The 21,470-nt window shown below is 44.5% G+C and overlaps 1 protein-coding gene and 1 long non-coding RNA gene across 2 annotated transcripts in view; one reads left to right on the forward strand and one right to left on the reverse strand.

Moving 5' to 3' along the window:
• The window catches only part of LOC112543756 (uncharacterized), a 184,486-nt gene extending 182,948 nt beyond the window's left edge, over window positions 1–1,538 (reverse strand). Inside the window, exon 1 of the long non-coding RNA XR_003086975.2 lies at window positions 1,350–1,538. This is a non-coding gene — a long non-coding RNA (uncharacterized LOC112543756). The remainder of the gene's footprint in view (window positions 1–1,349) is intronic.
• A 113-nt stretch (window positions 1,539–1,651) lies between these two features.
• Window positions 1,652–21,470, forward strand: part of PKN2 (protein kinase N2) — a 106,834-nt gene continuing 87,015 nt past the window's right edge. Inside the window, exon 1 of the mRNA XM_075936412.1 lies at window positions 1,652–2,029. Coding sequence (XP_075792527.1) covers window positions 1,676–2,029 — 354 coding nt within the window. The 5' untranslated portion in view covers window positions 1,652–1,675. The remainder of the gene's footprint in view (window positions 2,030–21,470) is intronic.

The following is a 21,470-nucleotide window of genomic DNA, read 5'->3' on the forward strand; positions in this document are numbered from 1 at the left end:
CTATAGAAGATTTAGTATAACTCAAGAAAGGGATTCAAAGGTTATTTTAAATCCACCTTTTTGTTCTCCTAAACAGACTGAATCAATCTCCTATATGATTTAGAGGAGCCTGAAGTAGGCTCATATGAAGTATCTATCTACCCTAAATTTGATGCTATAAATAAGGTGAAAACACTTGACATACCTGTCCTTTCTTAATCCATTAACTGAAAGAACAGCAGCTTTTCCATGGGAACTTAATTTGTCATCATTACCCAAAACCTTCTGGATGTATGCCACTGGTACTTTATCAGTAAAATCAGGATGACCAGTTATGAAATTGCTGAGTAAACCTTATTATATATTCTCTATAGTAGTTTTTAGGACATAGTTGTAATTTTTGTACAACATTGGCTTCAACAAGACTACATTTCATGTGAAAAATCACGTATGTATTTGCAGGATTCAGGTTTAAGTGACTGTTAAGTTTATACACACATACCTGAAATATAGGTATTGATTGGTATAATTAAAGTACTGTAGAATTATTCTGACAGCTTTGTTTTTATGCAGAAGAGACAATTTGCATGTTCATATTTAATGATTTTTACACTGCATGCCAGTTTCTGCATGTGTTTCTGTTTCCTTGTTGCTCAGCAGCAGTATGAATACTCTCAAGCTGCTCTGGCCAATCTCTGCTGGCAAGCCCAGCCTGGAAATAGTCATTGTAATTTATTGTTTGGGTTTTTTTAAATCTCTGCGAAAACATAAATTCCAGTTCTAGCATATACAAGTCACAATTAAAACATAGTCTGTACAGATAAATTGCACTGGTTTAACTATCTAAATCTGCTTTTAATCAGGTGCAAATCCCTGTGTGGAGACACTTCCATTAGTTCATACATGGTAATATCAATGCAGACTGAGCTGCTATGTTTACTGACACAAGCTAAAGTATGTAACCCAGCATCTACACTTGGCCTGGCACCAACTTAAACTAGACTGATTTGAAATCATACTTGCAGGTAAATTGTAATAATTTTGTGTTGGCTGTACACTAGGCCTTGGTATCAGGGAGGAGGAACCAAATGATTTGAAGGTCAGAAAAACTCTCACCTGGAAAATTGGATGGGCTAATTTAAAAGGTGGTAGAGGCGCCTGTCCTGCTCAAATTCAGGCATAAAATTTGCGGTCTATACCACAGATCTATTACAGAACTACCCCTCAGTTGCCTTGTGAGCTATGTTTGGGTGTGGGGTTGCCAACTCCAAATGGTCAAAAAACCCTGAGTCTGTTTTCCTGAAATTATGCTTTAAAATAATTAGTGGTGGGAGGTGGTTCTACGGGTCTCTCTGAGGCGTGGGATTTACCTTCGCAGCTTTTCTCTTTAACCGTGATGCTCAGAAATGTTTGAAGAAAAGGGAGAGTGTCACGTAGTAACAGGGCTGCAGGAGCGGGGGAGTTACGCACCCAGGGCTTCCCTCACCCCCAAAAACACCCTCCCCCTCCCATGCAAATTAACCTTCTCCCCTCCCCCGCTCCTCAGGGCTGGGGATGTCGCTGCGCAGCTACCCCAACTGCGCCCGTCCCCGCGTTGCCCTGTAGGGTTCGCTCCCCTTGAGCCGGCACCTCCCACCATCACGTGCCCACGCGGAGCCGCAAAGCAGCGCTGCCTTTGCGACCGGGTGACAGCCAAATGGTGCGACAGCCGCGGCGGGCGGCCCCAGCCAGCAGCGGTGGAGGCGGCGGCCGAGCGCTGCCAGGGCCGAGCGAGGAGGAGCCAGGGCGGGGGCAGTGGCGCTCGGGCGGGCGACCAGCCGGGGAGCGCAGCACCGGGGCCGACCCCCATGAGAGGGGGGGTGCTTGCCCCTCCCGCATCCCCCAGCCTCCCGCCCGGGCTGAGCGCTCAGCGCCCCCTCCCCCCGATCGCTCCCGGACCCGGACCCGCCTCTCTTCCCTCCCCGGCGGCAGCGTCCAGGTGCGGAGTTCAAATCCGAGCGCAATGGCGTCCAACACGGCCGAGAGGGAGATTCTCCTCACCGACCTCCAGGTAAGCGGGGCCGGGGCCGCTCAGTGCCTGGGATCGGGCCGCCGCGGGGCCCCCGCTCGCCTCCTGGCCCCGCGGGCTGGGCCCCGTTCTGCTCTCAGCCCCGCCGCGGGGAGAAAGCGGCCTCCCCCTCCCTCAGGCCCGGTCCCCGCGGCACGACGCGCCGCAGACTGGATTCTGAGACCCTCCCCCCATCCCCGTCCCAGGCCGGTTCCGCGGGTGCTGAGAGGACGGACCCCACCCCGTTCCCGTCGCATTCCGCCGCTTGGGTCCGGCTCTCGTCTCTCTCCTCCCCCCCCCCCTTCCCAGCGAGGGGATGCTGGAGCAGCCGCCTTCCCCCTCCGCCAGGCCCCCAGCCCCGTCTGGGCTCCTGCTTAGCGCGCGCTGCCCGGAGGATAATCTTCTTGGCCAGAGCCGCTTCCCTCTCTCCCTGTCTCCCTCGTCAGATTAATGCCCGGAGTGACTCAGGAGCGCCCCCCCCCTTGGGCAGGTTGTTTGGGAGGGAGCTAAAACGGCGTCTCCAGGCCTTGTCTCGATCTGGCAAACAGATTAAAAAAAAAAGCCCCTGAAATCCTTGTGCAAGTAGTGAGGTTCCCTGTATTCCACGTGCCAGCTGCCGAGATTTTCCTTTTTTCCCTTCCTGCTCCGTTCAGCCCCTTGGGTGCACATCAAGTATGTTTACAAACACTCGAGTCGGTTCATTGAACGAAATATATGTAATTGGGTAGGCCGTGCTGGGCACCCTATGCATAATAGAGGCTGTTGAATAGAGCAGCTTTTTCAGTTGTGCTTCTTACAAGTGCTGTCTCCAGCAGGGAAACCATCAGATCTAATTCCAGCCTTTTTCTAGGAGAAAGTATTTTTGTTTCTGTTTTTTTACCCCCATTCCCGTTGAAGTGTGTAATGATCACACCAGATGCACCTTTTCTTGGATGTAGGCTTTGGACTTGTAATCCATTCAGAGAAGATAATGAACAGATAGAAATGTTGTTCAGTACATTCAGATAACTCCTTTCTTTGGTTGTATATTAATACTTGTAGAATGTTATGAAAATGTAACTTATTTCCAAGCCTCCCTGAAATTTGTGTAAATATGGAGTTGGACTATAAACAGTGCAACTGTTAAAATTCTCCAATATGTTTTGACTGTATGATTAAATAAATAAGTCGTTAGTAGATCTCTTTGCTGTACCTGTACTGTATGCTCTATTATTTCTCAATCAGGAAGTGGAGTTTGGTAATTCTTGCCACCTGCTGCCCAAGACTGTTTAGACTTCATAACTTCACTAAATCTATAAAAAATGAAGTATTTTTTTTCAGAAAAAGATGCAACTCTGAATATGACTTTCAAGTTAGTAAGCTAAAGAAAAAGTCTAAATGGAAAGTATGTAATTTAAGTGGAAGTGAACAAAAGGTACCCAAAAAGATGTTATACTTTGAGTAATTTGTATGCAACTTTTAAAAATATAGTAGTGATGTCTACAGTAGCATTCAAGGTCCAGATTTCTTGGTCAAAGTATAGTCAAGATTCAGACTCCAGAGAAACATTTTCACACTGCATAACAATAATAATAGGTCAATAAATTTTGTGGTCTATTCAAAAGCGTCCGGCATTTCAGATTTGACCCACAGTCCACCTATTGACTTACTGTCTACAATATAGACTATAGGCAAGGTCCTAACTTGAAAGTAAAACACCAATTGCTGCTTCATAACATGACAGTCTATATAAAGAGTTTATATTGACCTTTCATAAATTGTCATTGCTTTAATACAAACTTGATATTGCTGATACCCAAACCGTGTGGTGGTTTTGAAACATCCCTGTGGCAGAACAGTACTTTAATGGTCATGATGTTATATATACAAAAAAATGAATGGAAGCAAAAATGAATTTATTTAGAAATAATATAAATATTTATTAGAAAAGATTGTAGCAGAATTGCATACTAGAGAACAATAACGTTGTGGAAAAACCCAGGAGGGAACATATCCTGTGTCTTCAGTATTTTGTACACTACTTGTAGTAATGTATGTAATGCTATCAGTTAATACCGGAAATTTATATTAACAAGGAAATCCAACTGAAGTTTACATTTATAAAAAGGAACCATCATATCAGAATTGGCAATTTTGCTGAAGTTTTGTAACTTATTTTCACAGTGGCATAGATTAGGAAAGGGGGATATAAGACATAATTTATATTAACTAAAACTGTGATTGGTTTTCTATTTTTTGGGAAATATGCTTATCAGAGGTTTGAATTTACCATTTTTATAATTTAAAGTAACACTTAATGTGGTGCTTTAAATCATCCACACTATAAAATCTTTTGAGATGTTTCCTAATGTAAGGCACTTTTGTTGCTTACAAAACTGGTGCACCGTTACACTCGTTTCTTTAATGCTCTGACACACATTTTACCTACACATAACACAACTGTAGTTGAAATGTGTTAAGAAAACTTGTTTTCACTGTGCATTTGGCAGAACTTTACCTACTCCGTTTCCCCTGGATAGTCAAGACAGTCTCCTTTTGTTCATGCGGGTCTCTTGGCAAAAAGCAAAACAAAAACGTGGGAGTAGGTGTACTAGCTGAAATTATTTCTAACTTAGAATCATAGAATACTAGGACTGGAAGGGACCTCGAGAGGTCATCGAGTCCAGTGCCCTGCTCTCATGGCAGGACCTTGTTTTTGTGAAATTGACAGATTTCAGGTTGACCATTCTAAATGTCTTACTCAGTTTCTACTAATTTTTTTTCAGTCTTTAAAGACAGTTTTTAATAGTCTCTCGTTTTCACAAGACACATTTTGTTGTACAGGTAGAAACTCTCTTAACTGGGACTCTCTAGTCCGGCAATGGACCATGGATGTTCCAGGACCAGGGAGTCCCAGTGTGGGGCTAGTATCTGAGAGCCCTGCAAGCTGGCAGGGTAGCGAGGCTTCCCAGCAGGATTGTGGGAGCCCCATGCACGGCTGCGGGTACCCTATGCACAGCAGCAGGAGCCGGGAAGCTGGCACGCACAGGCGACAGGGCTGCACAGTGCAACACTGAGAGCCTGGTGCGCAAAGGCAGTGGTGCTGCCTGCCTTGGCAGGTGGAGCAGAGAGAGTGGGGCTGCTTGGCGCAGCAGCAGGAGACTGGTGCACAGAGGTGGTGGGGCTGCCCAGTAGGGCAGCAGGGCCAGCAAGAGGGAGAACCAGCTGGGAAGGCAACTGTCTGGCCAGGCTGAAGGGGGGCTTTGGCAGCAGGGGGTCCAGAGACGACTGCCCCATGTCCAGCAAAATCCCTCATCTGAGACTGGTCAGGTCCCAAGAGTGCCAGATCAGGGAGGTTCAACCTACGTTTTAGTTAGATTAGGTTGGGATTCTACTATGGGGTAAGGAATTGAAGAATGAGAAAACAATAAACTGTGGCTTCTAGTGATCTGGAATTTCCCAGTAACAAAATATGACTTTGTTTTATCTGCCATTAGCATCATTAGAAGCTGCTGGAAAATATTTTTCATCTATGCTCATATAGAGCATTATGTAAGTCAGGTATAGTGTAAGTCTTTTCTAGAATTCTGTAATTAGAAAGGACTGCAACCTTGGCAGAATATGATCATAAGGCAAAAACTTTCACAAGTAGTTGACAGTACAGTTTATTAGGAACTGATGCAGCAGCTATTGTAGCAAATATGCTTGTTTCAAAATGAGCTTGACCTATAAAGAGAGATTTGCCATCTTGTATAACAAACACAAGGCTGGACTTTTAAAAAAGTAATTAAACTTAAATTTTGTTTTTCGTATACAAGCTGGAAAATAGATTTCAGTTGGTACCCTGAATTTTTTTTCTATATCCCTCAGTAAAATACAAAAAAGTTTGAATACTGGATTGTTTGCAGAATTATTGATATGGAAAAATCTTGTACTTGTCTCTAGGTTGCTGGTTCAGATTTCTCAAAGGTCAGAAACACAGATCAGTAGTGATCGAATGAAAATACACAAAATAAGTTTGGTGGTCTGTCAGATTGTTTCATAATAAGTTTTGTTTGGCATCCTTAATGGCTTATCAGAGGATACCACCTACTTTTTTACCTCTAGAGCCGTGTTTCTCAAAATGGGCTTTGGGCCTGCTATGGAAAAGCTGCTAGCAGGTCTGCACTACTTGATTTACCTAAAAGGTCCATAATTGTGGGCTCCCTTGCAGCTCCCCTCGGCTGGAAATGGTGAACTGGAGCCAATGGAAGTAGGGAAACTCCATGGCTATGGACCTTTTAGGTAAATCAAGTGGTGCAGGTTCACTAGCGGCTTTCCCAAAGTGTCTCTTTGTGTCTAGAGCAGTATTTTTCAAAGTGGGACAATCTCTTCATATCGCATAATTCAGGTACTTCTGCAGATAGGGATAAGGAAGAATAATTCTTGATTTATACTCACGTGATTATAACTCCTATTGTGCTACATGAACAGTAGTACTAATTTTAGAGACCGTGGAATTACTAAAAACCTATGAAAAACCTGCTTTTATGATAGTCTTTACTTATATAACATCATCTATTTCACAACTTAAACTAATGTTAAAAAAACCCACCTCCCCTCCAAATATATACTGTCTGTCCCATGAATCATCACATATGCTCCCCTCTTCAACTCCACAGTGTGGAAGTCATTACAAGTAAAGTTTTATGTGTAGTGTTCTGTTTTCTAATTGTAAATTGATAATTTGTACAAGAAGTGTTGCTTCCTTGAAAGTGGTGAAGCTTAATAGAGGCCATATAATTAAGAAATTGATAGAGCTGGATAGTGGAAATGCTTATACTTGTGAATAACTTAATTCATGTATAAATGGAACTACAGCATTTGAGTAAAGTTACTGATGTGCTAATTGTGTATAGTACTTGGTCCTTTGACATTGGTACTGGCTTTGTTTTTTCTCTTGAAATGATTCATTGATATTGTAGGATATATTTGGATAATTAATTTCATATTCATTCAAAATTTTGCCCCAAACAGCTATTCACTCTTAACTCAGAGAACAAACTAAGTATATTATTGTCAGCAGTGTTTAAATTGAGTGGCAAACAATTAGGAGCTAATTCTATCAACACTGTAGGCCAGTGATGGACAACGTGTGGACCTCATGTTGCCCTTGGGCTATCAGGGTTCTATGTGTCCCACAAGACATCTTGTTTACCATTGCTAAAGTGCAGGGTAGCCAGATTCCGTTGGCTTCCTTACATATCATTTTTTTATACTGGTATTACTAAAGTGATAGGTAAAGCAAGGGCACGTGCTGAGATTTGTGCTGATTGCACATAACATTGACTGTAAAAGCTGTCATTCCCTCTGCATCCCCTCAGAGTGCTTCAAAGTATTCAGTCAGCACTTCCCACACATTCTAAGTACGCAGGTGCAGTTACCAAATTGCCCTAAAACCCGGGAGACCATGTTGGTTACCGTCTTGTGGCCGACTGAGATGGAGGTACGCTTGTGGCCCACTCACTAGCCGAGGTTACCCATTGCTGCTATAGCCTAGGATGTTAAGGAATCCCCCATTTTCTTCCAATTGTGCTGCTTAATTAGTATTTTTTTTTTTCAGAATTGGGTCTTAAATGTGAATAAGTATCCTTTATACCTATGGACCTGGATAAAGTATAGAAAAAAACTGTTTTATATTTTCATAGAACCAAAAGAATCTCGCAGCTAAGGTTGATACTGGTTTTGATCATCCTTTTTGTGTCATAATTATTGAAGTATCTGTGAGGGAGGTTAAATGTTTATCAGTTAATTGAATAGTCGATTAATCTCATGAATTCTTATTGGTTAGTCAACTATTTTATAGTCCCTGGGGATTGGGCTGGCAGCCAGTGGAGCCCTCTGCCACTCTATGCTGCTGACTCTATCAGAAGCAGTAGTGTGGGGTGCCAGGTGTGAGCTGGTCCACATAGGGGGGGCAATTTAAAAATCACCTCCCCTTGCAGACTGGCTGTCTGTAGTCTCTGCGTGATGTCTGGGCTATTACATCCGTAGTACTTGTAGAGTAGTCCAGTATTCAGATCTTCGAATACTGACCCCATAACATGGTGGATTATGGAAGAGTTCTCCTCTAACTCTACATTTCTCTGCTTTTGCGGTGTAAAATAAGTTTAATTGTAAATGTTTAACATTTGTTTCTCTTTAAACATGCTTAAAAAGCTGGAAAGTTTTTAATTTTTAAATATAGTTTTATTGATATGTTGGTTTTGAGGCACCTTCTGAACTGATGTCCTGTGAGTTGACATGTTAACATTATGATTTTGACTTCCTTTTCTTTTACTCAGTGGCAGTTGGATCCTGGGTCATTGGATCCAAGAGTGTAGCTTTGACTTTGGTTTGGCATCCAGGTACATGGAATGGGCGATCTCTTTCTCTCTCTTTTTAGAGAGTTTCTGTCTGTCTGTGAGTCTTTTTGTTCAAGAATTCCTCCTAAATAGTAAGAGCTAGAGCCACCAAATTTCATATGCAGCTTCCTCTTACCATAACTTAAAGCAAGGTCAGGGGTGTTTGTGCCAGGAAAACGAGAAGTGCTTGGAATGGGAATGCTTTTCAGAACATGGAAAGGGAGGGGGCAGAGAGGAGGAACATGATACTGCACAGGGACCACTGGTGCCAGCTGTGGAGTTCTCAGCTGTGGACAGGGCTCCACATGGCTGGACACTGGACTAGGTAAGTTCCCTCCCCCCCCCCTTCCCGAAACAGTGCCAGACAGGGGGCAGGGAAAACGGGAGGGGAAGCTCCCCTATCCCACCCTGGGGGCCAGAAGCACAGTCTACTTGCTCTCTCCTCAGGACAGACTGCAGCCCAGGGGAGCAGCTGGGTGACAGGGTCAGACCCTTGACCCCCTTAAAGAATAAAATTGTCAGATACATAGATGAACATAATTTGTTGGGGAAAAGTCAACATGGTTTCTGTAAAGAGAAATCATGCCTTACTAATCTACTAAAGTTCTCTAAAGGAGTCAACAAACATGTGGACAAGGTGGATCCTGAGGATATAGTGTACTTAGAGTTTCAGAAAGCCTTTGACAAGGTCCTTCACCAAAGGCTCTTAAATAAAGTTAGTTATGGGATAAGAGGGAAGATCCTTTTATGGATTGGTAACTGGTTAAAAGACAGGAAACAAAAGGTAGGAATAAATGGTTAGTTTTCAGATTGGAGAGAGATAACTAGTGGTGTCTCCCAAGGGTCTGTCCTGGGACCAGTCCTATTCAACTTATTTATAAATGGTCTGGAGAAAGGGGTAAACAGTGAAATGGCAAAAAGGTAGTTAAGACCAAAGTAGACTGTGAAGAGCTTCAAAAAGATCTCACTAAACTAAGTGATTGGGCAACAAAATGGCAAATGAAATTTAATAAAAATTTAATAAATGTAAAGTAATGCACATTGGAAAAAATAATCCCAACTATACATACAATATGATTGGGACTAATTTAGCTAAACTAGATAAATTCATGGAGTTTAAGTCTATCAATGGCTATTAACCAGGATGGGTAGGAATGGTGAGGAATCACGTGATGATACCCTGTTCTGTTCACTCCTTCTGAGGCATCTGGCATTGGCCACTGTTGAAAGACAGGTTACTGGACTAGATTGACCTTTGTTCTGACCTAGTATGACTGTTCTTATGCTCCTCTGGACAGGTGTGACGGGGTGGAGCAACCCCGCCACTCGAGCGAGGCAGACGGGGCCGCCGCGGAGCCGGCAATCAGCGCGGCAGGCCCGAGCGGGGGCGGAGGGACACGTCATCACGGGGGGCGCCAGTGATGACGTCGGGGGAGCGACGCCAGGGACGGCAAGGGGAGGGGGGATAAAAGGAGCCGGGGAAGCCAGGGTAAAGGGGGTGGAACCGGCGGGACGAGCGGAACCGGCAGGACCAGCGGACCCGACTGGGCCAGGAGGACCGGAGCCAGCGGCGGCGGGGCAGGAGCCAGCGGCGGTGGGGCAGGAGCCAGCGGCGGCGGGGCTAGGAGCTCCAGAGGCAGTGGTGGTGAGACCTGCGGCAGCCGAGCCAGCCGGAGCAGGGGCCCAGGCGAGGGAGGAACGAGCCACGGGAGCCGGGCAAGGAGGCAGCGAAGGCGGCGGGGAGCCCGCAGAGACCAGCGGGTATCCAAAATAGTGAGGGCCGGCGGAGTGGAGCAAGACCCAGGGCGGGCTGTGTAACCCGAGAGCGGGGGTGTTTTGGGGTACCGGCCCCCCCTGCTACCACTGAGAGGGCGCCTCTCAGTGTCAGGGCCCTGGGTCGGGGTCCGGAGAGAGGGCGGGCCCGGACCCCCCACTCCGCCCGGTGATCCAGAGTCAAGGGATCTTGAGCGCGGCCTAGGGGCAAACAGGAGAGGCGGCGGCCCGGACGGGCGGCCTCGTGACAACAGGCTAGGGCTCCCGGAACCCTGCCCTCTTTCACCAGCTGCAAGATGAGGGCTAGCTGAAGGCCAGGGTTGGCTCATGGAGCCCTGCTCACCCCAGACAAACTTGAGGCCAGGGCCAGCCCATACAGGCTCCCCCTCCCCCCTCAGAGGAGCTGCTGACAGGAAAGCGATGCTCTGTCCCTTCCCCCCCCCCCGCCCTGCCCCATCCTCCCTCTCCCGAGGAGTCGTCATCACAGCATTGACACCCTTGTCAGCCCAGTAATCTCTCCCAGCTCCCTCCTCTGAGTTGTGCACCCTCTACCTCCTGCCCTGACTCCTGCTCCCCCACCTCCCTACCCTGAGCTCCCCCTCCACCAAACCCTGTGCCCTGAATCCATCCCTCCTGCCCTCACTCCATCACCTTCTGCCCTGAACTGCTCCCACAAACCTTCCAGCCCCTGCCCACACATCTTAACCCCTACCCCTTACCAAGAGTCCCCCATATCTCTGCCCTGACTGCAACCCTGCAACCTTATATTCCTGCCCTAACTTCCCGCACCAAACCCTGTTCCGTTAGCCCCCTACCTCTTGCCTTCACTCCAGCACCCTTCAACCCCTACCCTGAGTTCCCCAACTCTCCCAGACCCCTGGCCTCACTCCTGCACCCCCACCCCTTTTTATTCTAGCAAGACAGAAAACTTGCAAATATTGTCTACCAACAAACTATATCTGATGTTTTAAACACTTTCCTTTTGATATTAATACAAACTTCCTTTTTCCTTCATTTTTGAAAAATTCTATCATTTAAATAAAGCATGTACATTTCCTTTTATTTTGTAACCTCTCCCCCCCCCCCCCCCCCCCCGAAATTACCTCTTAAAGATCCAGATACACTCATAGGGACATAAATATGTAATCACAACATGCATAATATCGCCTCCCTTTGAGCAGTTTTGTATAATGTGAGATTGGGTATCTGTTATGATAGAATTCAAAATGCCTTAGTGGAATTCCTTACAAAAACTAATTGTACATACATTTCATATTGGGGTTGGGATGATTCAAAGATTTAATAGTGGGGTAGGTTATCTCATCTCTTAAATCCCCATTCAGCAAAGTATACAAGTACATGCGTAAGTGCTTTGATAAGTACAGATAGAGTGCTTGATCTGAGTCTAAAACATCATTTCATGTCTGCCTCAGGTTCATGGTGACGAAGCGCTGTGGACTATATACTTTGGTCTCATATAATTTTTCCCCTTCAGCAAAACCACAGTTGCACTTGGCACTGGTTGGTAGTTTCGTTGCTCTTCTTAGGTGAGGTGTTAGTGATTTGAATGAGAATAAAGACTAAACTGGACTTTGACCTCTAGGAATACTTCCTGTAGAACACGAATTAGACATTTAAATAGTATTGAAGCTTTAATGTTAAAGTGTGTGCTTTACTACATTTGGGAATAGTTTGTGATGCAGTTGAGCTAGCTAGCTTTCACAAGCACTAATTAACTTTTCTTAAAAAAAGTCCTAGGTTTAGGTTTATATATATTAAAGTAAGGATGTTAAAATGGCGTTTAATCAGCTAATCGAGTAGTCTGTGGAATTTCAACTAGTCGATTATTTGATAAGGAAGGAAAACTGCATAGCCACAGGGAGGTTAGCTCCCAGCCCTGGGGCTTTTTATACATTTAAAAGGCCAAAGTGCAGCTGGGGGGACTGGGCTCCTGCTCCCCCTCCCCTTGCTGCCTCTCTCAGCTAGAGGCATTGGGGGGTGGGGAGCGGAGGTGGGGGGAGTGACTAGTCTCTTACTTACCTACTCTACCGGAAGTCTGGTGACAAGTCCAGGATTGGGGAATCTGGTGGCAGGGGGACCAGATATAACCTCCCTTGATCTGGCAAAATCCCTCATCCTGGTCTGGTCAGGTCCTGAGGGTGCCAGAGCAGAGAGGTCCAACCTGTGCTACGGGAAGAATATCTTGTATTTCCTTCTGTTACTGATGAGGCTGCTACTTTTTTGAGGATACATTCCTTTTATTCATGTTTATGGCATATGAAGAGATGTACTTATACATCTCCCCGAATATGTACATAAGTGTAGCAGTTAGTATGAGACGAGTGATGTTTAATCTTTGTCTTGATGACATTGCTGAAGTTAGATGCATGTTCCTTTGCCTTGCATTAAAGCCATACATACACTGGCAGACATAATGTAGTTTATTCAAGAAAAATGTTTTTGGCTGTATAGCAGATTCCAGCCTCCCCTCTCTCTTTTCCACTGGGTGAAGTAAGATAAACTGAGTCTAAGGCCTTCTGCTAGCACAGCTGTGTCATTCAGGGATCACACCTCTTCACATTCTTAACTGACTTTGTTATACCAGCAGATATGTGTAGTTTAGATATGGCCTAGTTAGCTAAAATTATCTTTTGTTTTAAGTCCACTGTTTTTAAGAAATCTGAGTTTCCTGTACTGTAGATTCTATTACTTGGAAACGAACTGCTTACTTGAGTAAGAATAAATCTCAGGATATGGTGGTTGGAGCTGGAAAATATGGATCTAATTCATGGTGGTAATGATTGTTGTTTGTACTTTTATAGTTTAATGAAGTCTTTACAACAAACTGACAGTCCCACTGAGGATTTTTTTTAAAGCACTTTCTTTGTGAACAGTTGGTAACAAAGATTCTAGATTTCAAATTATGAGTTAATCTTACTTTCCATGTTGCAGTAGTTTTCTCTTTCAGGTTGAAAGGTGCGGGAGTGGGGAGGGGTGTTGATAATTGTATGGCAATATTTTTAGGGGGTTGTGTGTGTGGAGTGGGGGAAAGGAAGGATAACTGAAAGGTCTACAGTATAGGCAGTCCCCGAGTTACGCGGATCTGACTTACGTCGGATCCCTACATACAAACGGGGCTTTTCTCACCGCGGAGGACGCGGGCAGCGGGACCGCCCAGATGCGCCGCTGTCCCGCTGCCCGTGTCCTCCGCTGCGAGAGAAGCTGCTCCACTCTCCCTGGTCTGCTGGGGGGGGGGGGGGGCGCAGCTAGTGGTCAGTTTCAGTAGCGGCTGACTTGGGAACACCTGGGGTAGAGCAGCTGGGGTGCTGCCAGGTTGGTCCCCTCAGTGCCGAGGTGCGGCCCAGCTGCTCTGTCCCAGGCGTCCAGATTCAGCCTCTGTTGAAACTGATCAGCGGACGCCAGTTCCGACTTACTACAGGCAGTCCCTGGGTTACATACAAGATAGGGACTGTAGGTTTGTTCTTAAGTTGAATTTGTATGTAAGAGAACAATCAGTAATATATGCATAATGAGGTATGTATAGATGCTTACATATCATGACTTCAGAATTGATCACAGAAGAGTTATTGAGGTATGTCTGTTAGTATTACAGAAGCATTTGCAGCTGCACCAAGTTGGAAAGAGTAACTTTTCCTTTGTTTTATAAATCAGTTATGCAGCAGGCTAGAGTGTATATGCTGATATGCCTGTTTAGATGCGATTTATAGAAGTTGATATTCAGAAGTGATAAAATATCATATTTTTCTCGCTACTTTTATAGACTTAAGAGAACAATATATGTACTGCCCAAGTGCATATATTACGTATCTGCTGTGTGCTTGTTTGTTAAATTACCCAGGGAAGTAGGCACTGAAACTAATGTGGCAGTTATTTTCCTGAGGCGGAAAGATATTTTTGGGCAGAGATTCAGATAACGCCCTCCACATGCAAACAGGTGCAAAGGTATATTGAGAGGTAGGGTGGAGGAATGGAAATACATCAGATCTGTAGGTCACTTCTGACTTCAGGGTGTAGTTAGATTCTTGTATAACTGTTACAAAGACTCAAGTAAGACAGATCTGAACAAATACAACAGTGTTAAACTGTCTATGGGAGTTGGTTGAGAAAGTTACCATTATGTACAAATATTGCTAGGGATAATATCGCTCAGACCTTTCAGAAAGTTCCATGTCACAAGTATCTAGAGGTATGGGAATATAAGGGTACTCAAACAACCTTAACTATGCTTTATAGAGCACACAATATTTTTTTAAATATCTAATCTTCCATTATGTTTTGTAAGTAGATAACTTAAGCATTTTAGATACAGACAATATAGGCTTTGATCTCAGCTAATGTGTAGTACTGCTTGCCCAGTGTGGCAGAGGGAATTTTTGGGGGGTTCATTCTAGAGCTGCAAACTGGCATGTCTGGTATTCATACTATAGGCTGCACTGTATGCTCTGAGACTACAGTTCTGTGGCGAGTTCATAGCACCATGGCTGACAGTCAGGAATAGTCACCTCCATGAGTAGGGGCCAACTTGTTGATTCTCAATTTATAAAGTGTATCATGCGTTGTAAGAGAACAGTAGTTTATCATTCGTTTTACATTTTGTAAACTTGATAGTTGCCTAGAAAACCAAGAAAATTGCAATTCTGCAGTCTGGCAGATGCTTATAATTTTATAAGCACCATATTAAAACCAATTGATAGCCTTTCCAAAAGCCATGGGATGAGCAATAATTTTTGAAGTGATCATGGACCGCCCTGAAAGGTGTGGAGCCTTGGATGGAAGGGATGGAATGTTTAAATAGCAGGAGTTGAAAGGGTTTGTGCCTCCCCTGTAGCTTCCAGGAATTACATGAGCAGAGGACAGGAGCTACAAGCCCTTTCAGTTCCTGCTATTAAAGGGCTCACTGTTCCCGGCCTCACTGGTAGCATGCTGTCTGGGAGCTGGGGACGCTAGAGCCCTTTGAACTACTTCTATTTAAAGGTCTTGAGCCTTCCCCCGGGACTGTTGCCTTTAAATAGAAGTCCTTTAAATAGAAGCAGTTGAAAGGGCTCTCAGCTCCCAGGAGACCTAGCATGTTGCCAGGGAGCTGGGAGTTGAGCCCTTTTAACTGCTTCTATTTAAAGGGCTCATGCCTTCCCTGTGGCTGCCAGGCAGCATGTTGCCCAACAGGCGTGGGGAAGGTGCGAGCCCTTTAAATAGAAACAGTTAAAAGGGCTGGCATGTCTCTGACTCCCAAGCAGCGCACTATGGGGCAGGGCCTGGAACTGCCACATGGACTGGACATGGCCCACTGAGAGACTTTTACCCACTCCTGCAATAGCTTATTATTTGTGCTGGGTTAATTTCTAAGTTTAATTGGAAGTTTTAAAAATGTTATTTGTCCATTGACCTATAGATTGTGTGAGTGTAAGGTATGACAAGAAGATTATTTCTATTAGTGGTGCTGGATCTCAGATTTGATATTAGAAGGAAAAGGCTGAATAAATTGAATGTATTTCCTTTAGAACAGAGACTTATATTCTAGAATTGTGAGGATGCACTAATAGATATAAGATGCTGCTGACTGCCAACCTTAAATACATGGAGGTGTGTGTAGTGGGGAGGAAGGAAATACATTAAATTACAGATTGTAGTTAAAGTTTTTAGAAAGAAAAGCATTCGGGAAAGAGCAAGGGCTATGTATTTTATTACTTGACAAACATAACTACTGAATGATGTTTAAATCAGCAGTGGTTTTAGAGATGTTCTAAAGTTAGCGGCAGCACTAAAAAAGTAGAGTACTGTAAATTGTACATGCTTGACTACTGCTGTAGCATTCTTGAACTGCTGCCCATTTAGGACTCTGCAATCTCCTTTAATGGAGACATGTTTTCTTCAATATTTGGATTTATTGCTAATAAATAAGCTAATGTTTTTAATCAGAGAATAACTTCTAACACTTTGCAGTTTCAGAATGATTAAAACTTCATTTGCAATCATAGTTAATCAAGAAGATGGTTTCCTCATTTTTTTTTTTTGCTTCATTTTTATTCATTAAATTAAACAGATGTGACCAGTCCTGGCATCCAGAGCGTCTTTCAGGAAGAGATGGAAGGTTACAGTTTTGGAGCTCTTTTAGAACTGATATGACACTACTTAATATTAAAACAAAACAAGGTTTATTCCAAAATTTTTCTGATCATCATGTAACCTGATTGGGAATAGAAAAAAATTAAGAGAAGAGCAAAGATGCATAGCTAATCCAAATGCATACAATCTGCATGCTAAATACTTGTCATACATTTTGTTAACTACTTCTTTGATAGAAGAACTTCAAATATGATCCCCTAACTTTTTTTTAACTAAATCATACTTGGGCAGTTACATAATCTCAGTCCTAATTTTTCCACTTGAACATGTAAGCCAAACATTCATGGAGAGAGGGGCCAGATGCTACTTTGTATTAGTGGGTTTGCTATGCAATGACAGTGGTTCCTTCCTCAAAGGCTGGACCAGCAATGCACACTCAGTTCACCAATTCTAGAGAAGGGTATCAAACTAAAGTTCATTCCATAGTTAGATCCCCTTAGTCAGAAATACACCAGCTTTCATGTAGTTCATGCTGGGCTTTGATCTGCATTGGTCCATAGAGAATGATTGCTTTGGCAGTTCTTAGATAAAAATTCATTTTTAATCTGAATCAAGCCCCTGCAATTAATTGCTTTGAAGATTAAGTTATCATTTGAAACTGACTGTGAGTCGTTGGTGGGACTGAGCATAGGCTTGATATGCTGTGGTTTCGTAGACAACAGAAGAGATAGGCAGCCACATTTTGTACTTTTTTGTGTGTGCTGTCGTCTTGTACAATTTTAGATACAGTGAATTATAATAGTCCAGTCTGGGATTGACAGATACATTAATCTCTATGGTCAGGTCCTCTTCCAGGAGCAGAGGTGACATTTTAGTGATCTGGAGGTGCAAGAAAGTGTGTTTAGATATTGATGCCACCTGCATAACCCAATCATTCAGTTGCAATGAGGAGTTGAACAGAATCCAATGGCTCTTCCCCCATTTCATTTAAAGGGAGTTGGACAACGTCTTTGTTAGTTCTTCAAAATATTCTCTCTTCTCTCCCTCATGCCTCTCTTTCCAGCCAGCATTAACTTTGAACTTGATTGGGTTCAGCTTTGGTCAGATGTTTTTCATCCAAGAGCTGGACTGTAGTTGGCATGATGGAATCTTAGTTAATGGAAGGGGTTGCAACAGTAAAGAGTGAGAGATAGTCAAGTATTGTCAGCATATTATTGATAGCAAGGCTTTTCTCATAACCATCTTTCCTAGCGGGGTCTCATAGTTTGTTGTGGAGAGGAGAGAGAAATTCAAACTATGGGCCTCAGATTAGGGATGTTAAGATCAGTTAATTAAATAGTTGATGAGCCTCATGAATTTTTATCAGTTACTGAACTATTCTGTCGACCCTGAGGGGTGGGGCTGGCAGCCAGTGCACTCCAGCTCCACTCCCGAGGAGCCCTCTGCCACTCTGCGTTGCTGCCTCTCTATCAGAGGCAGCATAGGGTGCCAAGTGGGAGCTTGTCCATGAGGGGAGCCAGTTTAAAAACCAACTCCCCTTGTGGATAGTCTTCCTGTTGCCCAGTGCTGCTGCCTCTGTATGAGAGGCGGCAGCATTGGGGGCAGCAGCCCCTGTCCAATGGAGGAGGGGTCTGAACTCCTGGGCCTGGCATGAGCCAGGACGGAGCTGGGCTGCCCTCCCACCTGGCTCCTAATATATTTTAAATGCTGAGCTCAGTGGGAGCAGATCCCAGACCTCATGCAAGCTAGGACTGAGCCAGGCTGCTGGCCAGCCTGCTAAAAAATGTATTGACTGAGGGGAGGAATACATGTAGTCTATAGCATTAACCTATAAGCTTTTGCTTATCAGTTAATCAACTACACTATTACATCCCTATCTCAGAATCTGAAGGCCTTTGGAGTAGGGATGTAAAATTTCAATTAATTTGAAATTTGCTTCGACTATTCGATGAGTTGATAAGGGCATCTCTGCGTTGGAATGTAGCAACAGCCCCAAGACTCCCCATCGTCTGGCTCCCCCAGCTGACCCCAGGGTTCACGTGGTGCTGCTGCTTTGAAATGCTGCGGGCAGTCAAGAATTTGTCAGCTGATTCAAAGTACAAACACACAAGGCCAAAAAAAGCGCCCAAACAGATGCTGGCAGCCTTATGGAATCTTGGCTACTTGAAGCAGTATCTGTGGCCAAGGGTGCACTTGTACTTTGTACCTCTTCAGCTTACACAACAGTGTTTGTGGCGTTCCAAGCATTCAGGAGGCTGTGGGTCTTCCCAGGACCTGGCCTATTCCAGAACTCCAAATTTGGCAGTTCATAGTCTTACAATAGCTAATAAGTTATCTGTGGTGGCCTTTTACTGCAGGTCTCTGGGTCATCCAATGTCATTTATGGTCCACAGAGGGCTGGGACACAGAGCAGTGTCAAGAAGCCAGTCACTTTGCAGGTCAATAGGTTGTTAGTTGAGGATCTTCCTTGAGTCTACTATTAGAGGGGAGGGGCAGTTGAGGTTGTACTTCTCAAGGTAAGGATGTTAAATTGTGGTTACCTAGATAATCGGGTAGTCGATACAATTTGTATCGACTATACAATTAGTTGATAGGACTGCTCTGCAGAGCTGCAGCAGGGATAGCTTCAGGAGCCAGCTTGAGCCAGGACTGAGCAGTCCTGACTCACGCCAGCTTTGTGAGCCACCCATGGTGTGGCTCTACATTTTGAACATAGTGGGAACTGCTGGCTCCTGCCCTCTCCCCTCCCCCACTTGCTGCCTCTGATATAGACAGTGGGGTGGAGGAAGGAAGGAGCGACTAGTCAAGTCACTACTCAACTATCTGATAAGCATTTGCTTATCAGATAGTTGACTAGCGGCTTACATCCCTATTTCAAGGCTACCTTTCTGTGGGCTTTCTATGGGGCCTTTCAGTCAACAGTCTCTTGAATTACAGGGTGTCCAGTGGGATGATAATTCTCTCTATGGCTCAAGATCCGCAGATTGGGATATTTGAGACTATTGCTTTGCATCACTTTGGTGAGGAGGATCAGTGGCCTATATGGATACTGCAAGAATATGTGGCTCAATGGCCATCCAGTGATAATGCCCTCTTCCTGCAAGTTCCTTCCTAACCAGTTTCCAGTTTGTGGGAGTATTCAGAATGGGGTTGTCATTCTTGGGCTTCCCCCTGAGAGAACATGGCTTTTACTTGTTCCAGCAACATCATCTATTCAGTTGAGTGGATGCATCAGACGTCCAGGTTGCAGGGTACAGACAATCCAAGGCCTATATATTTTTCATGTGGCTGCTTGAGAGGAGGTTGAAACAAATGTTGGGCTGTAAGTGCTAGAAGTTTTTAACTTGGTCTGCATCATTTGTGTTTATCATTACAAAACGTATCCACAGTCGTAAGGCAGTGGATATGTGGGCATAGCATAGTGCACTGGAAGAGGCTTGCAGCTGAGCCTCAGTTTGAATACTTTTGGGGGCATTGCTGTGACCAACTCATGCCCCTTTTGCCTAAGATGGTGCCTGATGAGGATATACTGGATGTCTTTATTCACCTAGGGGAGAAGAACCTGAAAAAGCGTTCCAGGCTCAAACTGATTTGGAAGGCTAAGCAGGATATTGGACTGCTGGTGGACATGTTTCTTAGTGTTGAGAGAGAATGTTGGAGATACTGGCCCATAGGGTTTGGCAAACTGTAGTCCATCCACATAAAGATGGTTTGGTCTTGCTCTGGGCTCAATCTGAGGGGATCAGCATGCTTGTATTTGAGATGACTTGTCTATCAGCCTAAGTGTGGTTCAGCTGTATCAAGAGGATAAAGTATACCTTCTTGCTATATGTACCAATTAGGCATTCGCCTAATTCCTAGGTAGCCCATGCATAGGTGCATGAATGCAATCAAGCTGACGCTGGCATCTCCTTGTGGCAGGTTTACAGTGCGAGAACTCACTGCTTTAAACGTCATATCTAAAATGGCAGTGTGTATATTCTCCTGGAGACAAATGTGACCCGTGGGTCAGAGTACTACCTCCAGGGGACCACTGTGCCAGTGTTACCAGCTGGGGGTTGAGGTCTTTTCTCCTCAGCCATTGAAAGGAGGAAGGATGCTATTGAGTGACTGGAGGCACATGCAGACTCTCCCTATGTTGAGCTCTGACTGGTGGGAGCCCCCAAGAATTGGCAAAGGATCAGTGGGGCAGTGATTGCGCTGGATTATATCCCAACGGGAACTTTAGATATAACTTGACTAATAAAGTTTCAGGCTAGTTAAACCCATGTCACATGTTCTTGCCTTCTTCCATGTAGAAGTTGGAGATGGATGGTATGATGAATTGGATCACCAAGACCCTCTTGAGACTGTCACTGCTAATCATACTAGTGAACCTGCCTTCCTGCCCTCACGGATACCCCACCACACTGTCTTGCTGGGCCAGAAGCTCTGGTCTCTCCCAACAAAGGCACAGAGTTGGGGTAACAGTCCCCCAGTAGAGTAACACAGACACTGATAATGGCTCCACTTGGGAGGGCTCCATTAAAGGAACTTGACACACCCAGGGGCATGGTCCCAAATTGAGACCAGTACCCTCAATAAATCAGTCTTATGCTGTATAAGTTTTACACAGAGAGAACTCATAAAGTTCACTCTCTTTATCAATGAAAGAAAGATATACACAGCTGGGCTGCATCTAGACTGGCAAGTTTTTCCACAAAAGTGGCCACTTTTGTGCTAAAACTTGCCAGCTGTCTACACTGGCCGCTTGATTTTGCACAAAAGCACTGACGTTCTACTGTCTGAAATCAGTGCTTCTTGCGCAAATGCTTTGATGTTCCCGTTCGGGCAAAAGTCCTTTTCCGGAAATGTTTTTGCTCACGAGGGCCAGTGTAGACAGCGAAAAACTGTTTTGCACAAAAGACCCCCATGATGAAAATGGCAATCGGGGCTTTCTTGCGCAAAACCGCGTCTAGATTGGCATGGACGCTTTTCTGCAAAAAGTGCTTTTGCGGAAAAGCGTCTGTGCCAATCTAGACGCGCTTTTCCGCAAATGCTTTTAACGGAAAAACTTTTCCGTTAAAAGCATTTGCGGAAAATCATGCCAGTCTAGACATAGCCCTGTTGTCTTCACCCATCCCTAGGAACAGTTATTTACACTGAGTTTGATAATAAACAAAAGTGATTATATTTTTATAAAAAATGGTTTAAGTGGTTGCAAGATCAAAGTTACTTACTAAGTT

This window comes from Pelodiscus sinensis, chromosome 9 (genome assembly GCF_049634645.1).
Source record: "Pelodiscus sinensis isolate JC-2024 chromosome 9, ASM4963464v1, whole genome shotgun sequence".
Taxonomy (NCBI): domain Eukaryota; kingdom Metazoa; phylum Chordata; order Testudines; family Trionychidae; genus Pelodiscus; species Pelodiscus sinensis.